This window comes from Equus przewalskii, chromosome 1 (genome assembly GCF_037783145.1).
Source record: "Equus przewalskii isolate Varuska chromosome 1, EquPr2, whole genome shotgun sequence".
Lineage (NCBI taxonomy): Eukaryota > Metazoa > Chordata > Mammalia > Perissodactyla > Equidae > Equus > Equus przewalskii.
The window spans coordinates 11,026,349-11,050,186 of record NC_091831.1 but is presented as its reverse complement, the minus strand read 5'-3'; the positions used below and the strand labels follow the sequence as shown (position 1 = coordinate 11,050,186).

Here is a 23,838-nt window from a genome sequence, read left to right as displayed (position 1 = left end):
GCAGGACAGTGAGCTAAAAGTAGGTTACTGGCATGCTGGAAAGGAGGGGGGGTCAGCAAACTATGGACATGGGCCACATTTGGTGTGCTGCTCATTTATGTACGGTCCACAACATAAGAATCGTTTTTACATTTTTTAATGGTTGAAAATAAATCAAAAGAAGAATAATACTTTGTGACACATGAAAATTATATGACATTCAACTTTCAGTGTCCATAAGTAAAGTTTTACTGGAGCACAGCCATGCCCATTTGTTTACATATTTCTATGGCTGCTTTCACTGCAATGGTAGACCAGATGGCCTGTAAACCTAAAATATTTACTATGTGGTCCTTTACAGAATGACTGCCAGGGAAAGAAATTCCAATTTCCAGTAGGCGAGAACCCATGGGTACGTTTATCTTGTGATATTCACAGGACTCTACTCTTTTGTGCATTTTCCTTTATAGTATGCCTAAACAAAACGGTTTCTCTTTTAAAAAACCCTACTATTGCAAATTTAAGGATATATGAGAGATAACATTCTGATAAGGTTTCCAAAATTAAACATGTAAAATAGTGATTTTTTTAAAGCTGTTGTCAGAACCAGGGTTTGATTTTGACAAAAGTCCAGACTATGGATGGCCAGATATGGAAACTACAGAAATCAACTCGAGCAAGTCATTCAGAGAAGGTTCCAGAAAACTAAAAGCAACCCAGGCAAACAGACAGTAACGGCAGGATCCAACTCAATTTAACAGACACACGAACACAGACTGGGGTTTAACAGCAAGATTCCAGGGTCTAGGAGGACTGCAAGAGAGAGGCAAATTAACACAGCTTTGATTTAACACTCAAGTGGCAACTACGCAAGTGGACAAGCATAAAGCCATTTCAACTACTCTCAAATCCTACTAATATGCCAAGATGGAAGGCTTGCAAATCTTTCAGCAATATTTACTTGTTGGACCTATTTAATCACAATTTGTTTCAGTATTTTCAACTATAAATGTTACCATCTTATCTACAGTGAATAGGACTAGTGGTGAGTTAACTGAAAATGCCCATTACAGCGTGTTGGGGGCGGAGGGGAATTCATACAAACATGCATATCTTAAACACTTTAACTTAAAATATATATCTGCACATTCACTACCCACCTTTGATTTAGGACCAAGCCTATTCTTTGAGGATGCATCACTATGACTTTCAGTTATTGGTTCTTTAAAGTGCAGTGAGAACTTAAGATACTTAGAAAAGTGTAGAATCTTTCCAGATTTTTACGGATTTTTTTTACCCGAAATTCTTTTAGCTATCTTATCCACAACTAATTTGGCAGCAATTTTTTTACGACTCATCTTTGAGTCTATCCAAAGCATTCAAATTAAATTTAACGCAAATAACCATTTTTTGAAACATCATTCATCAGTTTACTTAATATTTAATTAAATTATATCACCACAATAACAAGAAAAACTGGCATAAAAAGACTCATCAAAACATACATGAATGTATACTCAAGAGCAGTCTACAGCCACAAACATTCAGACCACCATGGGCATCGCTGGGTTAAGTTTTAGGGAGGAAATGGAAGACATCAATAGGTAAACTGAAAAGACAAGGAACAGATTCGAGACACTGGGCGGGGAGAAGCCAGCCAGAGACCAGGCTATTAAACCAGGACACAATGCTGATCTAGCACACCAGAGTTACAGAGTTCTTACGTTTCAGGGACTGAGGGCGACAGCTGAAAAGGTGCAACTGCAGGAAGACTGGGTGACCCTACTCAGGCGTTTAAAGAAAAAAGTGGAAAGACAGAGCCACTGTTGCATTGTAGATGGCCTAAGAGGAAAATAAGCTGAAGAAGGGGAAAAAGAACAAAAACGGCAAAAGACAATTATCTATTTTCAAATTATTTGAGGTATTCCTCATTTTTCCTGCCAAACTGTCCTCTTAAGAGAAATAAATTTAAAAAGAGGACTTTCATTTCCCTTATTACAAAGGAGGCTGACATCACTGACTTCTTCGACTTTCCTCATAACCCTCTTGCGAACCTGAACACGAAGGCAGGGAAGCACTGAGAGAACAACAGTCACTGTTTAGAACGTCCACTCGAAATTAAAACCACCAGAGACCAGCACAACTGACTCCTAAAAGGTAGTACCTCAGTAATTCCAAAAAACTGTAGAAACAGGGAGATAAACTTACACGTTATCAATTTATAAAGAACTAAAGGCAGGAAAGTTAAGTGAATTTTTAGTTTAAATTTTAAGAGAAACAAAAACTAAAGTAGAAAATCAGCTGGTCTATATCCCTGAAACAGGAAGTATCCTTTGTTACGTTCCTGTGTTTGTTCCCCAGTCTAACTTCCAGTAGCTCTAGTATCTGACGTTCCTCTACCCTCCTGGGAAGAGAATTTCCCAAGTGAATAGACACTACATGGATGGATTCCTTACATTTAACTTGAATGTGCAAAACAACTAATTCTGCGATAATGTCTCAAAAAGAAATAATACAAAAAGATGTTTGCCACACATTACGTAATAAAGTGGAAAGATCTTAAATGTACAGTAATAGCTCAATAAATTTGGCACATTATATCACAACATTTATAGTCACTTAAAATCAGGGGTATACAATATATTAAAGGGAAACAGGAAAATACTCACGAAACAAGTGGAAAAGCAGAAAAGAAAATTGAATATATCATCTAATAACAACTCTTAGAAAAAAAGAAATGCATTTATTTTTACTAAAGCCTAAGGAAATACAGCAAAATGTCAACAGTGATTAGCCCTGGGTGAGAGAATTTCAGGCAATTTTTATTCTTAATACTGCCCTTATTTATTCCCTTTTCCACAAGATAAATTATTTTTAAAATTAAAAGAAACAAAAGAATAGAATGGGGGAAAGGCAAATAGAAGACAGAAGGAAAAAATCATTTCAAGGAAGGTAATTCTGCAATTGCACAGGTTATTCTGGTCAATCAACTTTAATAATTCTCACAACCCCAGAAGTGATACAAATTCAAACAGTTAAGGTTTTAGATGTCCTTTCAGAAATATTTACATATTTCACTTATAAAAACGTAGCCTATCTGGTCTTCACGCAGGTCTACAACGTTAAATAAAATGCAACAGCCCTCCACCCCTTGGAGCTGGTAATCCAGAATACTATTTTCCCTTTCAAGCGGGAAACGGAAAACATAACATTGGTTGTCCAAGCACGCCACCAAAAATAACCACCAAGTTTGCAGACGCATGTATATAACGACAACTACATCACCACCCAGTGTGAGACACACATCTGGGATTTTAAAACGTGGAAATGAGAAAAAAACGCATGTCTTAGAATAGATGAAATATGGACGTACACGGCCTGTGAAAACTCAGAGTGCCTTTACACCTACAAGACCGAGCTCACACTGGAAGTTCCTACAAGGGAAGCAGCAGAGCAGGGCGTGGCTTCAGCCTCAGTGGAACCGCATGCAAACCCTCCAACATTCACTAGTTGTATGCCCCTGGCCAAGGTATTTACCCCCCCTGCATCCCGGGCTTCTCATCTATAAAATGGTGGAAAAAAAACACTCATGTCTAGGAGTGTTATGAGAATTACTTAAGCTAATAACTATAAAACGTTTATTTATAAAATGCACCTGGCACATAGTAAGCAAAGTATTTTGGAATACAGAATCACACAACACAATCAACTTGCTGTCAAATGGGTGTGTGTGCGTGCATATGTGTGTCAGTGTGTATAAGTGTATAAACACACACATTCACATATCTGTTTATATATGGGGGGAGTAGGGATAGAGAAGGAACAACAGACGCAGCAAATGGGGTAAAATGTCACCAATAGGTGAAGCTGAGTGAAGGGGATACAAACAAGTATTCTCTGTATCATGTTTATTCTGGCAACTTTTCTGAAAGCTTGAAAATATTTCCAAATAAACAGTTAAATAAAAAGAAAGCCTACCATTTCACTATTAATTATAACACAATAGTACAGAACTGAGCCCTCTGGTTTTACCATCTCACTTAGAATATTAACTAAGGGCCTTGAGCCATGTCTGGAAATGGCAAGGTTTCCAAAGCAGAGCTGGGTTAACAAAACTACACATTTTCCCATGCTCAGAAAACAAGTAAAACTGCTTGCCAGACTCTCATTTAAGACTCACCAATGCCACTAAGCTGACCCCAACAAAGAATTTAACAAAGTCTCTGGGAATGAGTTTATTAGATCTAATCTGAATTAAAGCAATAAAAATACTTAGCATCTCTCTAGATTCTTCTTTCTATGATTCTATGTCCAAAAATATGAAGCAATGTTTTTCATTCTCATCATGTTGTTTCCTTGTGAGCCAGGAGAAGTGGAACTATATGTTGCTGTACTGGAATACGGGACCTTGAACACAGAGAGGGAGGAAATTTCCCTTCTATGAGCCTTATTCCAAATTATTAATTAAAATATGCAGCTACAGTCTATGTGACTCCATGATAACAGCAGAGGCATACAAGCATCTCAGGGCATCCTTTGTAATTTCTCCTCAGTTCACCCAAAATTGATGGGAAGAAAATTAAAAAGTCAATCAATCAATGATAACTAGGAAGGGAGAATGGATCTAGACAACGAAGGTCTTGTTTTCCTAAGTCTCCCTCTAGGTATTTATGATTCCTGGTCCATCAAGGTGGCCATGCAGCACTTTAGAACTTTTCCCACCTCGAAATTCAAACAAATGCAGCTAGTTTAAAAGAGTTATACATTTCTGATTTTCATTGTTTCAACTTATTATTGTGTTCTATAAGAAAATTATTAATGAAAAGAATAAAAACTTTACTGGGGAATTAGTGAAAAAAATTTCTATTTGATTTTTCTATGACAATGCCCTTTCCTTTCTCTTCAATCCTTGACCACAACTTGGTTTGAAAAACAAGTTTAAAACTTTGCCTAGCCAAACATGCAATTAAGCAGCAGCAGATCCCTGGAAAAACTACTGCTCAAATTAAGTTACACTTGAGTAGTTCCAAGTCACAACAGCAACTATTACATGCCCTAGGAAAAACCACAAACTCGTTATCACCACCCTGGTCTCAGTTTTCATAGACTTGGGCCAAAAGAGCTGAGATGGTTCTTTCTCTGTCTCTAAGGTATGAAGGTCATGTATCTCTTTCGTGACAATGAAGATCTGTTTACCATCATTTTGTTTTTTAAAATTCTCAGGGAGGAAAATTCTCAACCTCAGTAATTTATTTCAGTATTTTAAAACTTCAGATAACATTCTCTATCATCCGCTCACATTGATTTTTAAGTCAGTGCTTTTTATGTGGCATTTATCTCACTCAATACTACAAGCCCAGATATAAACATGGTTGAAGAACCACTCTTCTGAACCCTCCATCACAATCCTAAGGACAACATCTTGGAAATAAAGGATGAAATGTTTCACTCATGGGAAAGACTAAAAATAAAAAACTTTTCATGATATGGGATTTTATGAAGTCCTGTTTATCCAAAATATTTTACCAGCTCTTTCCCTCCTTCTCCACCTCAATCTTGGGTGGGCAAGTGGTTCATCTATGTGGACACGCTTGTGCAAGTACTGACCAGGGTACTGAGTACCAGCGAAATGGTGTTTGCCGGCAGATGGACTTATCGGTTTGGCTCTTTGGGTTGAAGAAACAAAGACATTCACTCAGGTGATCTGGTAAGTGGCTGGTACTAATGGTGGAGGGAAACACAACATTTCAGGGAGGCACATAAGAAAATGAGGGCAGAAATATTATCCACGCAGGGTCAGGCTGAATTCCAGGCTACCCAGGGAGAGGAGGAAAGCCAGGTGAGATGAAGACCTCCAGATAAGAGATCCTAATTCTAGAACTGGCAGGCAGGTCTGACAGGAGGTTGCCTCTGTCCCTTCGGCAGCAGGAGGCTCCAACCTGCACTTTCACCTACTCTTTGCTGTCTCTGCTTATGCTACCCCAGCTTCTCACCACTCTCTCATCTTCATATCTTTTGAGGCAGAGACCCCTTTGAAAACCAGATGAAAGAAATAGCCTCAAGATAAATGTGCATGTATACAAAAGTTTGCCTACAATTCACATCTTAGGGACCTGTGTTTACGAAGCCCTAATCTGCCTCTGAGCTTTTGTTACTATTTCTTTGGGTAGTTCTCTGTATGAATACCCCCACTAACCATTGATCTTTCCTATAGTGTCAATCCAAACTTCCTTAAAAAAGAGGATCTGATTGGTTTGGTGATCCACTATTCAGTGGGCAAAGCTTTGATGTTGAGCTTCATGTAATGCGAATCTACTCTGGATTGAACCACCTTTGGTCAGGTACCCAAAGGTCTAGTCCAATTAACAGTGGTTAAGCTAGCAGGGTCACACGGCATTAAGCATAATGACCTAAACTCAAAGGCCGCATTTCCTTTGGCAGAGTCTACAGGAATAGCAACTTCCCTCAGAAAAGGGGTATGGGTATGACAGGCATCTGAGTACAGTGGACTTCTCTGTATAAGACAAATATAAATGAAAAAGAACGAGAGGATAACTGCAAATCACCACATGGGCCACAGACGAAATTGTAAATTTTATGTTTTATATATATATATCTCTAAGTAATGGCTGAAGGAATGCCAAAAAAGGATGGTAAACGTGGGGTAAGATAGACTATTGGAGTCTTAAATTTAAATTGTATTTTACAAAGAGAAGAGAAATGAACAGATTGAAATGAAGCACATCCTGATGGGCAAAGGCATGTCTAAAGGCAGACAGTGAGCAATCAGGAAGAAAAGGGAACCCCTGAAGAACCAAGCAGAGGAATCTGGGTTTAAGAGAACTGTGTGAGACACCACAGATTTTCTAGCAAAACGATTCTCACACAACGTAAATCATCCTTGAACAGTTCTGTGGTTGAGGCTGGACACAGGACAGACGGAAGTGAAGCGACAACGACAGGGAACATCCTCCAGCAGTGGACACCGGGCTTCCTCTGCTTCTCAGCATCGTTATTTTCAACTTACTGTTCTATATCTAAGATAATTACACCACTCAAGGCTGCTTTCCTTTTGCTAACGCCACAAACTTAGACAATAAGGCTTTTGAAAGTGTCAGGCATGAAATCTTACAGTTGCCTTATTTCTACAGAATGAAGATATAAGAACCAAGAGAACATGTATAGATAGATGCAGGAACGAAGACCTGAGCTGTGATGGAGAGTCCCAGAGCGGTGGCAGAAGGGTGGGAACTGATTTCATTCTCACAACTACACCAAGGTAGAATACCAGGCAAGAAAAACAATACTTAAACACATGTACATATGTGCTTCTCTAAAACAGCTTAGTTCCGACCATGCTAAGTTGAAGAATGTGAGCATAGGATGTGCCAGACATCTCTGTCCCAGTAAGGCAGAAAATAAGTATAACCTCCCAACCTAAAATGTATATGCCAACACTGTTTTCTCTGTACTAAAAAAGATGAACTGAACTCAGCTGAAAGGTAAGAGTAATTCAATTCACTTGGTTATTATGAAGCTGTCAAGTTTCTTTTCATTTCCGTAACAACAGGAAAACAGAATGAGTTATAAATACTAAAGACAGACCCTACCATGTACATAAGAACTAGAAAAAGAAAACATCACATTTTGGAAATTTTAACCTTATTTGTTGTTGCTGCTCTTCCTTCTAAGAGACCTCATCATTTGCTAGATGTATCTTATTGTACAGAACGAGTGCAATGTACAAAGTTCAGAAGCATTAAATTACCCTTAAGTTGACATGAAGGTCACACATAAGCCCCCCAAAGAAAATTTAAGACAGTCCTGTGGTCATCAGTGAGTTTATGGCTGTATAGGGTCATGAATTAGACACGAGAAACTTCTCTCTGGTGTGTCATACAAGATAGTTTATTTCACGATTATTATGGTGAACCCAAAATTAATCTTTCTGGCAGTTCCCGTTTGACAGCAGTAGTCAAATTACCCATGGTAACTCAGCAACCATAAAGCCCTACAGACTTCAATGGCAAGTGGATAAATAACCCTTTAAACAGAGTTTCTCAACCTTGGCACTATTGACATTTTGGGCTAGAGAATTCTTTATTGAGGGGGGCTGCCCTGTGTATTATAGGATGTTTAGCAGCATCCCTGGCCTCTACCCACTAGATACCAGTAGCACATGCACCCCTCCCCTATGGCCCCAGTTGTGACAATCCAAAGGGTCTTCAGATATGGGGTGGGGGTGGGGGGCAAAAATGCTCCTGATAGAAAATTGCAGTTTTAAGGCAAGCAGGAATAGGAAGTCAGAGTGGGAAACTCCTTCATTGTCCTACTACAGCTAATATGTTGGATCATGAAACAAATTAATGTTAGTTAAAATAGTGTTTAGGTTACAAACTTACATTACAATCTAAGTATTACATTTAAAATCATACTCCCTAGAAAAAAATATTTATACTGTACCCTGTTATTTAAAGGGTTTTACTTATAATGAACTTTATTCAATCAGATACATTTCTAAATCAACTTATTTAAAAATAAATCATTAATTCAAATATAAACCACATATAATATTATATAGGACTATCATTTCAGATTTGTAAGTGTTCTAAATTATTTGCAATGCTTTTTCAATTTGAAGAAAAATGCAAATGCAAGAGTATCCTCACTGTTCATCTGACAATTAAAATGTAACTTTCTCATTACTTTAAAAGAAAACATTCTTTTTAATAAACTTATCTTCAATTAATATTGCCAAAAGTATAAAAAGATTTATCCTGTAGGAATGCCAAATGATGCCACTTTATTTGGCATAGATATGCACTTTAACCAATGATCAAATGATTCATTATTCTCATACCTCCATCCATCCATCCACATTTACTATAAATCAGAGATTGCTGCCAAAATAAATAATAAATGAGCTCAAACTCCATCTCTCAAAAAGCTGAGAGTCTAAACAGACAGTCAGAGGGGAAAACAAGCAGTTGTGATACAATGCAGTAAATGTTAGATACCAGCATATAAGCAGCAATGAAAACATATACTTGTGTCCAGGAGAGTCAAGCAAGGTCTTACAGTGGAAGCAAACCTGAGATTAATCTTGCAAGGAGAAAATGAGTAAAGGGACGATTACTCTTCTACTATGAGAGTAGAGAAGGTCTTTTAAAAGCGTGATACAGGGGGCCAGCCCCGTGGCCAAGTGGTTAAGTTCTCCAGCTCTGCTGTGGCGGCCCAAGGTTTCACTGGTTTGGATTCTGGGCATGGACACGGCACTGCTCATCAAGTCATGCTGAAGCGCCCTCCCACATGCCACAACTAGAAGGACCTGCAACTAAGATATACAACTATGTACCAGGGGGGATTTGGGGAGATAAAGCAGAAAAAAAAAAAAAAAAAAGATTGGCAACAGTTGTTAGCTCAGGTGCCAATCTTTAAGGGAAAAAAAAAGCATGATACAGAAGCCAGGAGCCATAAAGGGAAAGATTAATAGGGCTACATTAAAATTGAAAACTTCATATAATTAAACAAATATACACACGGTAAACAACGAGATAAGGTAAATGACAAAATGGGATATGACTGGCAAATGACAAGTGCTTGATATCACAACAATACATAAAAAACTCTTCATTGTGTTTTAATCATTCTCTTAACTGAATTTCCATAAAACGTATCATCCTCTTTTAATTAAAGAGGTTCTCTGTAGCTTTTATTCTTTTAAGTTATTTGAAGGAAATGTACAAGAGCAAGTGACTTATTTGCACACCCTTCAGTACTTAAATCAAACATTCATTACAGATTAGACTAGCCAATATCATTCTATAGAGAGAAACCTAAAATTAAATGATTAATTTGCTCATTTAAGGATAGCTCTGAAAAAGGGAAAGCTGGGAAATTTTATCATAACACAAATATAATGACATAGAAATAATTTAATTGAAATACTCATTAAACTGATATGTGCAGGGCAGTGCCCTTAAGAAACTAATTATCCATCTGGGGAAAAAAACACCAGTGTACTTTTCTGTATATATATCACATTTTAATAACAAGTTTACTTAAAAAGAAATACAGGTAGGTAGAAGAGAAAAAGAATTCACAGAAAATATACACTGTACCAATGAGATGGTACTTCAAAATTTTTTCTAGGCCCAACGTTTGAATTAGAACGGCCCGTGAAGGCGGCCAGGTCCTGGCAGTTCTCACTCACTACTTTCCTTCACTTCCTAGTTTTATCCACGCAGACAGATGCCCGCCTTCCACATGCAATGCATGTCAGTAAACTCACCGAGTACCTCCTATTTGCCAATTAATTTGCTGGGCACTGGGGACAATGACAGATAAGACATGGTTTGCTCAAGGAACTGCCAAGCAGGGACCATGTCTGATCATCTTCTTCTTGCCTTGGCATCTAGCACGATATTTTATACAGAGTAGGCCTTCCATAAACACTGACTGATCACATATGCCTACAAACAGCTAGAGCACAAGGAGAGCTACCGATAAAGCACTTAGAAATGACAAGCGTTCACAGAATCGGAGTGGTGACTTCCAGCTTCAGCACACAGAGTAGGAGTAGCACACGGAGTAGGTGAGGGCTGAGGTCAGAGATCAGAGAATGGCGTCACTGAAGACAGGTGCGTGAGCTTGGTCTGGAAAGCTAGCTGTGACTTACAGGTGCAGGGATAAGGGAAAGCCCTCTCAGGTGAGAGAGACAGCACACAGCACAGAGGGAGGGAAGTTCAAGAGTACACAAAATAGTGCCTGGCAGTCAGAGAATAGGGCTGTGGAGACGAGGGAAGCAAACTTTCTTCCTCAGTAGGTCAGGACAGAGCTCGGACATAAGTCTACTTCAAAAGCTCCAAAGATGATTGATATTTTTCAAAGTTTAGGAATCATGTACTATACCAAGTCTTCTATTTCATTGAGGAGAGAGAAAGAAGAAAGGTGGGAAAAATAAGACGTAATTAAATTTGTTTTTATTCCCCAGTTAACATTTACCTTTAATTAATATGCAAGTATTTTATGATTCTCCAAAATTAAAAGTTATATACATCTCATCATAAATCTGACAAATAATGTCATTTACATGAATTTCAATTTTTCAAACTCTCCTTCACGTTGCTAAAATTAAATGTGAGTTGACGCAAACTCTGGGCAAGTTAATCATATGGAGCTTCAATTTTCTCATGTGTACTAAGAAGCTTAGAACACATGATCCTTAAGGAACTGCCTTTGATTATGATGTGGCAAAATTCCATCTGTGACAATTTTAGAAACAAGAATTTGTGATGAGTATGTGAATTCTTTTACCTCCCACTGCCTGTAGGAGGTATCAAAAATCCCTTACTAAAATTATTCTGTGGAAATTTTTTCTACTGACTATGTCTAATTCACTGGACATTTAACATCAAGAAAAATAGACGCTGAATCAAAAACTCCAGTGTTTTGTGCTGTGGCTAACTGATGAGATCATCTGTATTTCTTTCAGACCAGCAGTAGCAAAGTCAATACCACGTGTACCCAAATGCATCACCCTGGGCTGCAAGACTGCAGTAAAATCACATTTGCTAATTTGTCTGGTCAGGAAACTGAAAAGCCTGGGAGCTTCAGGATTTCAGTAGCACATGATTTTGCAGATTTAGCTCTATAAACTCCACTTTTTTTGTAAGTGCATTTCTAACAGTAAGGCCAACTATGTGCTTTTGGGCAAACGCCTACAGAATCACAGGGGTACTGTTTGACCACAATCAAGCTGAGGCACCGAGTTTAAGAATGATTAATCACAGATAAATTAGCCTTTTGTTTCTTTTCTGACATTTCCAAACCCTTTCTGATGTTTCAACCATCTGATGTCCGGCCATGTCATGATACCAAGTAGCCTGCCCACAATCACTGTTTCCTTTGGCCCCCACATAAGTCTGGATAAAGAACTGCATCAGAGCACCTCCTTCCCATCTCAGAACGGCTTACAGCAGCACTCTCAGGGACAACATGAAAGCACATTTTTAAATTATACCTAACACCATTTCTACATACTCCAATTCCACTTTCAAAGGAAACTGAATACTTTTGAAATGTATGGGAAGGAGCCAAAATAGAGAATATAAACTAAGCTTTACCTGCAAATATTAAACATTTTGAAAGCAAAGGAAAATTCATTTTTTAAAAAGGCTCAGAAAACTAAATATATTTAAACCAACAGCTCAATTTTAAAAAGTATATACAATAATGATATATATAAAGCATATAACATTTATATTTTAAAAAAATATAAACCAACAGTTCAGTTAAAAAAAAATACTGGTTGTTGGCAGAATGAAAAAAAACACCTGTTCAGTTGTTCACCCGCTGCTTCAGGAAGTGACTCTCCCCATCATCAATCATAGCTGCCCTGAGTTAATTCCACTCCCTTTGCCAATGACTAACTCAGGCATAGATTAGAGGTACAACTCTAACAAATGAAACAAGTGAAGGAGGCTAGGAGGCTTCTTGGTATAATTTTTCTTGATCTTAAAAAGAGATATAGACCACCTCACACATATTAGGATAGCTACTGTCAAAACAAACAAAACCAGGGGGCCGGCCCGGTGGTGCAGCGGTTAAGTGCGCACGTTCCGCTTCGGCGGCCAGGGGTTCACCAGTTCTGATCCCGGGTGCGGACATGGCACCACTTGGCACGCCATGCTGTGACAGGCATCTCATGTACAAAGTAGAGGAAGATGGGCACGGATGTTAGCTCAGGGCCAGTCTTCCTCAGCGAAAAGAGGAGTATTGGCAGCAGTTAGCTCAGGGCTAATCTTCCTCAAAAACAAACAAACAAACAAACAAAAAAATAACAAGTATTGACAAGAATGTGGAGAAATTAGAACCCATTTCGCTGTTGGTGAGAATGTAAAATGGTACAGCCACTATGGAAAACAGTATGGCAGTTCCTAAAAAAATTAAACATAAAATTACCATATGATCCACAATTCCACTTCTGGATTTATACACAGAAGAAATGAAAGTGGGGACTTGAACATCCATGTTCATATTAGCATTATTCTCAATAGCCAAAAGGTGGAAGCAACCCAAGTGTCTACCAACGGATGAATGGATAAACAAAATGTGGCATACACATACAATGGAATATTATTCAGCCTTAAAAAGGAATGAAATTCTGACACCTGCTACAACATGGATGAACCTTGAGGACATTAAGTGAAATAAATCAGTAACAAAAAAAAATAGACACTGTATGATTCCACTTATATGAGGTACCTAGAATAGTCAAATTCATAGAGAAAAAGTAGAATGGTGGTTGCCAGAGGCTGGGGGCAGGGGGAATGGGTGCTATTGTGTAATGGGTACAGAATTTCAGTTGTACAAGATGAAAAGAGTTCTGGAGATGGATAGTTGCGATGGTTATACAGCAATATAAATACACTTAATACCTCTGAACTGTATACTTAAAATGGTTAAGATTATAAATTTTATGTATATTTTACCACAATTAAAAGTGTTTTTTCAAAAAGAGACACAGGAGAGGACACTGTTCTTTTCTGATTCTAGCCACTGCTGATGGCCTGTGATGCCTGAATAGGTAGCAATCACCCTGGAACTGCGAGAGGAGCAGACCAAGAGGAAGAGCATCACTGAGGATGGCAGCCAGAAAACCAGACCATCCCCTCTCATTTTAGTAGGATAACTCCTTCAAGGAGAAACTCTTCTAAGTTGAAAATATAATTTCCATTCATTTCAGCCAGTTTCTGAGTTCCAAAATTGGCACTGATTTATGCTAAAACAGTACCAAGTCCCGTTAAAATGGCCACAATTTTTATAACAGTTAATGTGAGCAATGATAACACAATATATCAGACAATTTCCTTTCACTGATGACTCTATTTCCCAGCTCTCTTTAAGTTCTACTGTGATTATCCTGAGTCTTACATCTAAGACTATGGCCACAGACAAAACATATCTAACCACATAATGTTTATGTAAATCAATCTTTAATGCATACACACACGTATACACATGAAGACCAGTAAAACCAAAACAATTCAGTAAAAATGCATTTTAGGAAATATGATGTACAAGAATATAACTGTTATAAATTAGCAAACCATGAGGACTTTGGGAGGAGAATTTATTGCCAGCACACGCCCCTAGGTAACTATGAAGATGACCACATAGTGATTTTCCTCTTGCAGTGCTCACCATTTGCAAGACAAGTAAAATCAAAATCTGTCATATTAAGAAATGCCTTGTAGGCTCAAGTCAGGGTATTAAATGAAACTCCTTATAGAGATGAATTCTCATAAGCCAAATGGGCATATCTCTGTGGAAATTAAGTGACTCTGCCAAAACTCGCTCACATTGAACCATCAGAAACTTCCCAGATCAGTTCAGCTCAATTGAGGACATGAGTCTGCACAGCTCAACACAGAATGATTTCTATGTACATAAAAATCTACATCTATATCTACTGATTTCCGTCCCAGACCATGCGTTTCAGTCATCATGAGTAACAAACCACTCCAAAACTTAGTGGCTTAAAACAACAATAATTCATTATTCCTCAGGATTCTGAGAGCTGGCTAGTTCACGAGGCGGTTCTTCTGCCAGCCTCCCTCAGGCTCAATCACATAGCTGCATTCAGCCAGGAGTGTTTGGACGGGGCTGAAACACGCAGGGTGGCTTCAGGCCTCCCAAGTGGCCTCTCTATCCAGCAGAGTAGTTGGACCTTTTACATGATGGCTGGCTCCAAAGACAGAGGAAGGGAAAGCTGCCAGCCCTCTTAAGGCCTAGGCCTGAAGTCCCAGACAGCTACTTCCATGGTATACTATCAGTCAGTGCAAGTCACAAGGCCAGTCCACCCAGGGAGAGGGAAACAGACTCTACTTCTGATGGATGGAGCAGCATGCACACCCAGGGTAAGAGGAACTGATGATGGACACCCTCGGAAAGCATCTATCAAACCATGGTCCTCCCTACACATAAAGATAGACTCGTCATTTCAGCATGCCTCCATGACAGCTCATTACTCAATAAAAGCAAGCGGGTAAAACCAGCTCTTTTGTGTATCTCAGATCTGCTGTCAAATACTTTAACTTGCTCTATGTCATATAATAAATGTATTACATGTAACTTAACATGTCTAAATCTACACATTACTCTAGTTTCAGATACAGTTAAATGTCACTTGTTGTCACTTTATGCACTATACTATAATTGTCTACCTGCCCCTTCAGCTGTAAGCTGTATCAGGGCAAGGCCCACACCTACACTGCTTACAACTATATTCCCAGTGTCTAGTGTGTACCAGGCACCTAAGAGACTGCTTCTTCTCAGTTATCAAAAATATTCCCCTATTTTGAAATATATTCCTTTTCTCTTTAATACCAGATAGAAAACACTTTCGTAGATTCTTCCAAGTATATTTTACAATGTGGCTCTCCCAGACATAGTTTTTACTATTTTAAAAACAGGTATGAAACGGCTTTAATCTATCATGACCATAAATTACTGCCTATCTTTATCCTTAAGTAAAGAGAAATCAGAGTCTTAGTTTCTGATACAACATGTGGAAGAGAGTGACATGGTATTCTGTCACATCCTCTGAATAGTTCTCCTCAAATTCAATGGCTCAGTCAGTGGGATATGTAGATGCTCTTTTCTGACATAAATGGGCTTGAACTGAACGTTAGTCAGACTGCCCTCAATGATGACATGCAGCTTGGAGATCTGGCACAAACATACCAAATTCTCCTCACTTCAGTGGAGAAAAATAGCCATTTTACTCCACCATCAAACATCTGAGCTCTGAGACTTTTTCTGCACTGAATGGATAAGGAAAAATCAACAGACACCCTGTGGCACAATGCAGGATTTATTACTGAGAGGTTCACTGTGTTGTAGCACCAACCCCAACAGAGTTCAGTGCCACTTTCCTCCAAGCAAAAGACAAGTGTGCACGATGCTGTGAATTTTCAAAAAGTGAGGCAGCACTGGTATACACTAGCATAAACCTCTCCTTTTCCCCAGCATTTGAACTAAACTAAGAAGTCTGGCTAATAGCACAAGCAGGCCATTTAGAAGTTTGGGTGCCATCTGTCAGCATACATACACAGAACCTTCATAGGTCCCAAAAAAAGCACAGGTAATGATTTTGTGAATGTTAGCCTACTAGGTAGGTTCTATCCTATTAGGACAAGTAGCTCTATAATCAAATTGAAATTAAAAATACAGAATTATCTCATTTCTACATCATTCCCATCTTACAGTTGCAAAAACCAAGATTAGCTGTAGTTAAGCCAACTTCTCCAAACCGTTGCACAGTTCTGTGTCATCAGCTCCCTTTGCTATCAGTACTTATCATACTCCATGATATCTAGTCACATTCTATTAAGACTGTCTGTGTGTCTAAGCTATAACCTATTTACAAAGTAGAAGTTGTCCTAGTCACACTCAGTATATATTTGTTAAATCAAAGAGTTTCTCACTATTCTACATACTTTTGACCCTCAGCATTAGGATTTCTACTCATTAATTCAACAAATGTCTATTAAGAATTAAAGATCTACTGTGTAGCAGGCACACTGTTAGGCACCTGGTATACACAATGAAGATAAACATCAACAGATTCTCACAAATGTATGCACAGGAAATAGACTTGAGTTTTAGGAAGAAATGGAGAATGCTACAGGAGCTGGGGGTGGGAAGGCTGGGTGGTCCAATCTAGTCTTAGGGTCCAGTACAGATTACTGGAGAAAGTAACTCCTAGGCTGACAAACGATGGATGAGGAGTTTGTAAGCACGGAGGATGGGCAGAGGAAGGGAGAAAAACAAGAGAACGGTACGGGTAAGGGCCCTCAGGTGGGAAAACCCAGCTGAAAGGAGGTCACCTGTAGATATGAGCTTCTTCAGTAAGAGTGATTCTGAATTTAACAAACAGAAAATAGCAAACTCTACAATGAGAAATAGCCATCTTTCCAGTTATCATTAGGCTCTAAGATGTGAAAAATCAATCTGGTGCAGGGGTTCCCAAGCCTCACTTCACATTAGAATCTTCTGAGCATGAAAAAGAACTCTGATGCCCATGGCTGAAGCCCAACCAATTAATCACAATCTCTTAAAATGGACCTGACCATCGGTATTTTTAAGAAGTTCCCCAGGTCATTCTAAAGTTCAGCCAAAACTGATGACAGCAGCAACTCAAAAGCTAAGCACCGCACTGGCTGTCCCCTCAGCCTCTTCCTGAAATGACCCTTTGTCTTCCCACTGGCTGACTTCTTGTCAATCAAATCTTAGCCTAAACATTACTCCTCAGAGAGGCCCACCTTTACCCCAATCTAAAGTAGCCATACCTACTAAATGTTTACCACCTCACACAGTACTTACCCCATCTGACATCTGTCGGCTCTATTAATTTATCGTAGGTCATCCACTAGAATGGAAGTTCCATGAAACTAGGGATCTTGCCTGTACTGTTCACTGCTGTATTTGCAGTAGGAACTCAATAAATATCACAGAGAGGAAGGAACAGACTACGCCAGAAGACAAGTAGGCGTGGGGGCATCTCTCATGCAAATGGAATTTAAAAAATAATATTCTGAAGCTATACTTCTGACAGATTTAGACTGAATATGATTAAGTCAAATTGAGCTACATGGAGGACATTTTTAAAATCCTTAACTAAAAACTAGATACGAGCCAGACTTCCGTTTCCAAGCAGAGCTCTACCTAGAAAGGAGACTGAAGAACATACAATATTTAGTCTGGACTGGGGTCAGTAAAGGTATGATTAAAAGTCTTCATGCAGAGGAAAGAGCTGACGAAACTATGGTCAATATTTCCACTAATGACCAAAAACAGAAGAAATGGGTTAAAATATAGAGGCATTTAGATTTTAGCTTAGGCATAAGGAAAAACTCACCAAGAAAAATGCTGTGACACTGGAATGGCTATTAAAGATAGGAAGTAAAAGTGAAATTTCTACAAGAGCCTAAGACTGGTATAAAAACACTTCTGTTTAGAATGGGTCATACACAAGCACACAGAGGAAGATGAATAGATAGGGTGGTCAGAGTTTTGAGTGTTTAATTGTATTACATTATCTTGAGTACTTGAGTTTCCTACCCTGACCTAATTCAGATCTAGTACCAGAAAAATGAGCTAGAAGGAGAAAATGCTAATAAAAACAGTATCAAATAAGTATTTTAGGAAAAGAAAAATACGTTCACGTGAGCTTTTCCTTCTGCACAGAATATATCTTTAGACCTATCAAGTAAATTATTAATTCAGCCATAAAGAAAATTTTTGATGACCAAATTCAGAAGTTATCTACAGTGTACACTTAAGTATGAGATCAAACAAGAAACTCCAAAGGCCAGCAGGACACCTTGACCAGACTACCTGGGCTGTCAACATAAAACCAGCAAGGTAACGAGAATCACCCTTCTCTCAAAGCCAGTTCTACTTTTAGAATCCATAATTTCTAACAATGGACTCATCACTTCCCCAGCCATTCAGTACTTAACCTCAAAGCTTTGGAATCATTCTTGATCATTCCCACATTTAGTTAATCACCAACTTCTGTGGATTATTCCTTTGTAAGAGGGGACAAAAAAAAAGAGGGAGGGGAAATTTATGGATTAAAAAGATTTAAGAGACAAAGCAACGAAATACAATGTATGGACCTCACGAGTTTGGGTCCTAAGTCAAACAAATTAACCGTAAAAAGAAATATTAAGAGGGGGCTGGCCCGGTGGCGTAGCGGTTAAGTGCACACGTTCCACTTCAGCGGCCCAGGGTTTGAATCCCGGATGCAGACATGGCACTGCTTGGCAAGCCATGCTGTGGTAGGTGTCCCACATATAAAATAGAGGAAGATGGGCACAGACGTTAGCTCAGGGCCAGTCTTCCTCAGCAAAAAGAGGAGGATTGGCAGATGTTAGCTCAGGGCTAGTCTTCCTCAAAAAAAATATTATGAGACAATTGGGGAAACATGAACACTGACTAGATATAGGATGATACTTAGAAATACTAATACTTTTGAGGTGTGATCATGAAAATGTGGTTATTTTTTCAAAGTGCTCTTATCTTTTAGAAATACATACTAAAATATGCACAGATGAAATGATACCCTAGATTTGTTTCAAAACAATTCAAAAGATGATGGAGGTGGGAATCAGGATGAAGGAATAGATGAAATAAGACGTACTAATAATTGCTGAAGCTGAGTAATGGGTATACAGGGGTTCAATTACACTTTTTAATTTGGCTTATGTTTAAAAAGTCCCATAATTTTAAAAAATAATAATTTATACATATGAATATATTCATATTTTTTGATTTATACATGCCATGCTCTTGGCTCTAAAACTTTCAAAGACTCCCAACTGCCTACCTACCTTAGCCTAGCTTTCACAGCCCTTTGGTTACCTTTTTACATGAATATGTCATGAGCAGGGTCACCTCTGAATCCCTATATGCTCCTCCTTGAAATGTGCTTCTCCATTATATCTACTCTTTTCGGGGGCCTCTCCTCCCTCTTAGTTAAACCTTTTCCTCTTTCACACCTTGTGTAGAAAACCCCCACTGCCTCCTATGCCACTCACCAGACCACTGTACTGACCTGGTTTTATGAAAAATACCCCTAATCTTCACTGAGATTACAAGTTTTAAGAGGAAGATTCATATTTACATCTTTCTGCATCTTCAGAGGTTAAAGCAGTGCTCTAAGTGGAGCAGAGGCACTTGGTTACTGCTGCGACAGTGGGCGGGATGGAGGCAGTCTGCTCCTTTACACTGCTGTGGACTTTCCAGAGTTTTTACAGTGGGCTACCAATACTTACAAAACATCGAAGAGGTTCATTAAAGACAGTCATAAAAGCTAAAACTTTTTGAAAGGGAAATTCTGAAATATACTTAAATCTCATAATTATACAATGAATTACAAAGTAAGAGCAACAGACACTATGGTTCTCACTATAGAAAGCTTCATTTCTGAGGCAGGAAGGAGATTTCCTTAATTAACCCATTTGTCCCCCCTTCAAAGCTCCAAAGCCTGTGCCATGAGACAAAAATCCTATTAGGGATTCATTTTTTCTACGATGAAAACCATACAAATATCTGCAAATATTATATTATTGAAAATATCTTGCTGCTTGCATCGAGCTCAAGTTTTTCTGGACTGTGACTGGGTCCAAAGGAAACAAAGCCAAAACTAAATGGACGAGAAAGAATGGAGGGCAGAGGAGAGTTAGAGTGCACCCAGAGAAGGCAGATTTCTTAGTGGGCATACTGTGCTGCCCCAAGTAAGGAGGACCCCACTGAAAGTTCAAGAATAGCTGGGATTTCTACGTATTCAGGTTCTTTCTACATATTAACCTATATTAAACAAATATTAAGTGCCTATGTGTCAGGCACTGTTCTAGGCAATGAACAAACTAGATTCTATGAAAAGTTTAAAACATATTTTAAAATAATTCATGATTTACATTTAGCAAGTTAAATTAATATGACAAGAAACTATGAAAGCACTAACTTTCATAATGAATCTACAGCAGACACGTGTGAAAAATCAACTTTACCTTATATTTCATCTTAGGACATGAATGAATGTAGAAACCCATATAGTAATAGTTGAGTTGAGATGTTTTCTCATGAAGTTGCCTAGTAAAAGCAATTTCTCTGCCAAAAGAAGAATAAAGATGAAGGTACAGTTAAGTCCAGTTCCAATATTCAAAGTACTAGTAATTTGATGACAAATATTTGACAAAATCTGATATTAAGCAATCAAAAAAATCCAAGTGTTGGGAGATGAACAATTATAAAAACACTGTAAGATGATTTTTCTACAGAGACACCTCCATCTTGATATCCTGGTCCAACCCACCATTATGGCTCCCTGGACAACAGCAGTAGCCTCCCAGCTGGTTTTCCTGTTTCCACTCTTGCCCCTCCATAACCCCAAAGGGCAATCTTAGTAGTCTTTTATAATGTTAATCAGATCAGGTAACCTGCCCAAACCCTTCCCCCACTCAGCAAATGAATGATACCAGGACATATAGATTGTGCTCAAATAAACATCTGTTAAGCAAATTACTTACATTGCTAAAAAGAAAAGGTAAATAAATGCCATGCCCATGATCCCCAGCTCAAACATTTTTTAAAATCTGCAGACTATATTACATAAAAATCTACAGTGATTCTAAGTTAAAATGTTAAAACTCTACAGTGATAAGAAATGGAGGGAAAATAACCTAAACAGGTTTCATCAAAATACATTAAAATCAAGAATGGAATTGGCAACTTGTAACCTACTCTCCTCAACTTTGCTTTGAAATGTCAATCTCCTGGCTGCCTTTCCTCTTCTATAAATTCAGTGACTCGCATTCTCAAGGGCACTAACAGGAAGTGACAAGCCTCCAATGCAGTCTCAATCTCCTCACTCTCAAATGACAACCTCTTTCCTGCTCTTGGGCTCCTCTGCTGCTTCCTCAAGGCTCTCCAACTCTAGAATTTTTCAAAAGATATACCAAGCAATAAGTGGAACTCTTTCAAATTTTGCTGGGAATTGATTAGTTACTATCTCAAATGCAGTATGATCTCGAAGCTCTCTCTTAGTTTACTGAGACATGAAATGATATTTCCTACATAGGCTGGGACTTATTATGTAGGAATAAGTATCATTCTTAATATTTATGAGAAGTATAGGAAAAAAATCCATAGCCACACATTGTAAAGTGAGAGATATAAAAATAAAACAAGAAAGAAAATGGCAACAATTGTGGAGTACTGACTGATTTTGGTGCCAAGAAAATGTATCTTTTCTGAAATATATACTTCTAAACTGACAAAATGTCAATGCTTTAACTTAGTTCCAATTTGAGTGATATCACCAAGAGTCATAAATATTTTTAATTAGTTTACATAAAATGTAAAATCAAATACCTAAGAAAAATAAAACATTATTACAAAGATCAGTTGTAAACACTGTATAATTGTGAATTTGTTATAACTTGGCATTAAGAGAGACTTCAGGTTGAAAATACAACAATAGGGAACTTCTTTATACCGTGGGACATTGAAAGAAAAAAAAAAAACAATTCTGGATCAGACTGAAAAAAAATCAAATGGTGATCAAAGAAAAATATCAACTCTTCTACTTTTATGAGCCAGAAAATAGCACATACACAATAAATAAAATAATCGCAAAATACATTTTACCATGATGTGAAAATGTGACCATCAGACAAAAAGACCGGGAAAAGTAAAGAAAAAAATGACACAATGGGGGCCGGCCCCATGGCCAAGCGGTTGAGTTTGTGCACTTCACTGCAGCAGCCCGGGGTTTCGTTTGTTAGGATCCTGGGCACGGACATGGCACAGCTCGTCAGGCCACGTTGAGGTGGTGTCCCACATGCCACAACTAGAAGGACCCGAGTGCAAAATATACAACTATGTACTGGGGGTATGTGGGGAGAAAAAGCAGCGGAAAAAAAAAAAGAAGATTGGCAACAGTTGTTAGTTCAGGTGCCAATCTTTAAAAAAAAAGAAAAGACATAATGATAGAGGGAGAAAAACAGAGACTCAAGCTCCAGACAAATAATAGAAAAATAATTCTCAATCCTCCTTCCCTCCTCTTTCACTTATATACACAGATAAGCAGGAATAAAAATAGAAACAAATATTTTCATGGAATAAGACCCCAATCCTTTTACCATTACAATAATGCGCGTAAAAATATTTGTGCTGTGTTGCGTATATTTTCAGCCACAGACATAAAAGAGAGATCATCTTTTGGTGAGGGTCAGAGTCAGATGGACAGTCAGGAACTCCTCAGTCCTGTTCTATATATTTTATATAACTGCGTATTTCTTCCGACAGACTCACATTGCTTTAATTCATTACACCAGATTCATTTAACCTTTAGTTATAAAAAAAATATATGATAGCAATGACAAGAAAAAATATATAAAGAATATAACTTTTTATTGCTGAGGAAGATTTGCCCTGAGCTAACATCTGCTGCCAATCTTCCTCTTTTTGTATGTAAGCCACCACCACAGCATGACCATTGACAGACAAGTGGTGTAGGTCCAGGCTCAGGAGCTGAACCTGGGCTGCCAAAGCGGAGCGTGCTGAACTTAACCACTAGGCCACTAGAACATAACATTTATGGAACATTAAGTGGTTCTGAATGGGGAGCTTAAATAAATGCATAAACTAAACAACAAAAGCATCCTACAAATACAATGACTTCCCATACACTAGACTAGATGGATACCTTAAAAAGCAAGGGAACTACTATCAGACATTGGCTTCAGTTCTAAAAGTGATATTTCTAAATATCAATATATAAGAGACTACTATAGCAACAAATTACTATGTACTATCAAACAGGATTTCTACTGTTATATGATGAAATATAATCAAATAAGGAATTATTTGATGTTTCATATGACTCATTACAACTGTCAAAAGCAATCTTACCGGAGTGCAGAGTAGACACCCAAAGACAGAAATGAATAATCAGGATCGTAGTACAAATACACAGATGATACACAGTATGGAAGGATGTCAATCACTCCCACAGCAATGATCTTTCCATCAAGCCAATACTGCTGGTGAAAGGAGCCATAACCACAATCTGGTCCATTAGGGGGATTCTCTGCCTGTGAAAAAGCAGACACACAAATATGAACAATTTGTCATTTTTCTCTTTATATTAAAAATCTCAATAATTAACCTATTATAGATTTATTTTATTCAGATTATCAAGTCCTAAAATTTCCTTTTAGTTGCCCCTTATTTTCTGTAGTCACAGCCTGCAAACATTTTTACGTGTAGAAACACTGAGCAAAT

At 38.2% G+C, this 23,838-nt stretch overlaps 1 protein-coding gene across 20 annotated transcripts in view; it reads right to left on the bottom strand.

Annotated features, from left to right (window-relative positions):
• The window catches only part of ATE1 (arginyltransferase 1), a 163,959-nt gene that overhangs the window by 61,054 nt on the left and 79,067 nt on the right, over nt 1-23,838 (bottom strand). For all 20 annotated transcript variants that reach the window (XR_011528937.1, XR_011528749.1, XR_011528721.1 and 17 more), the window contains 2 exons: nt 23,467-23,648; nt 20,562-20,661 (listed from right to left, as the gene is read on the bottom strand). Coding sequence is in view for 15 of the 20 variants with exons in the window: in XM_070581640.1 (XP_070437741.1) it covers nt 20,562-20,661; nt 23,467-23,648 (282 nt within the window). In the remaining 5 variants the exon portion in view is untranslated. The remainder of the gene's footprint in view (nt 1-20,561; nt 20,662-23,466; nt 23,649-23,838) is intronic.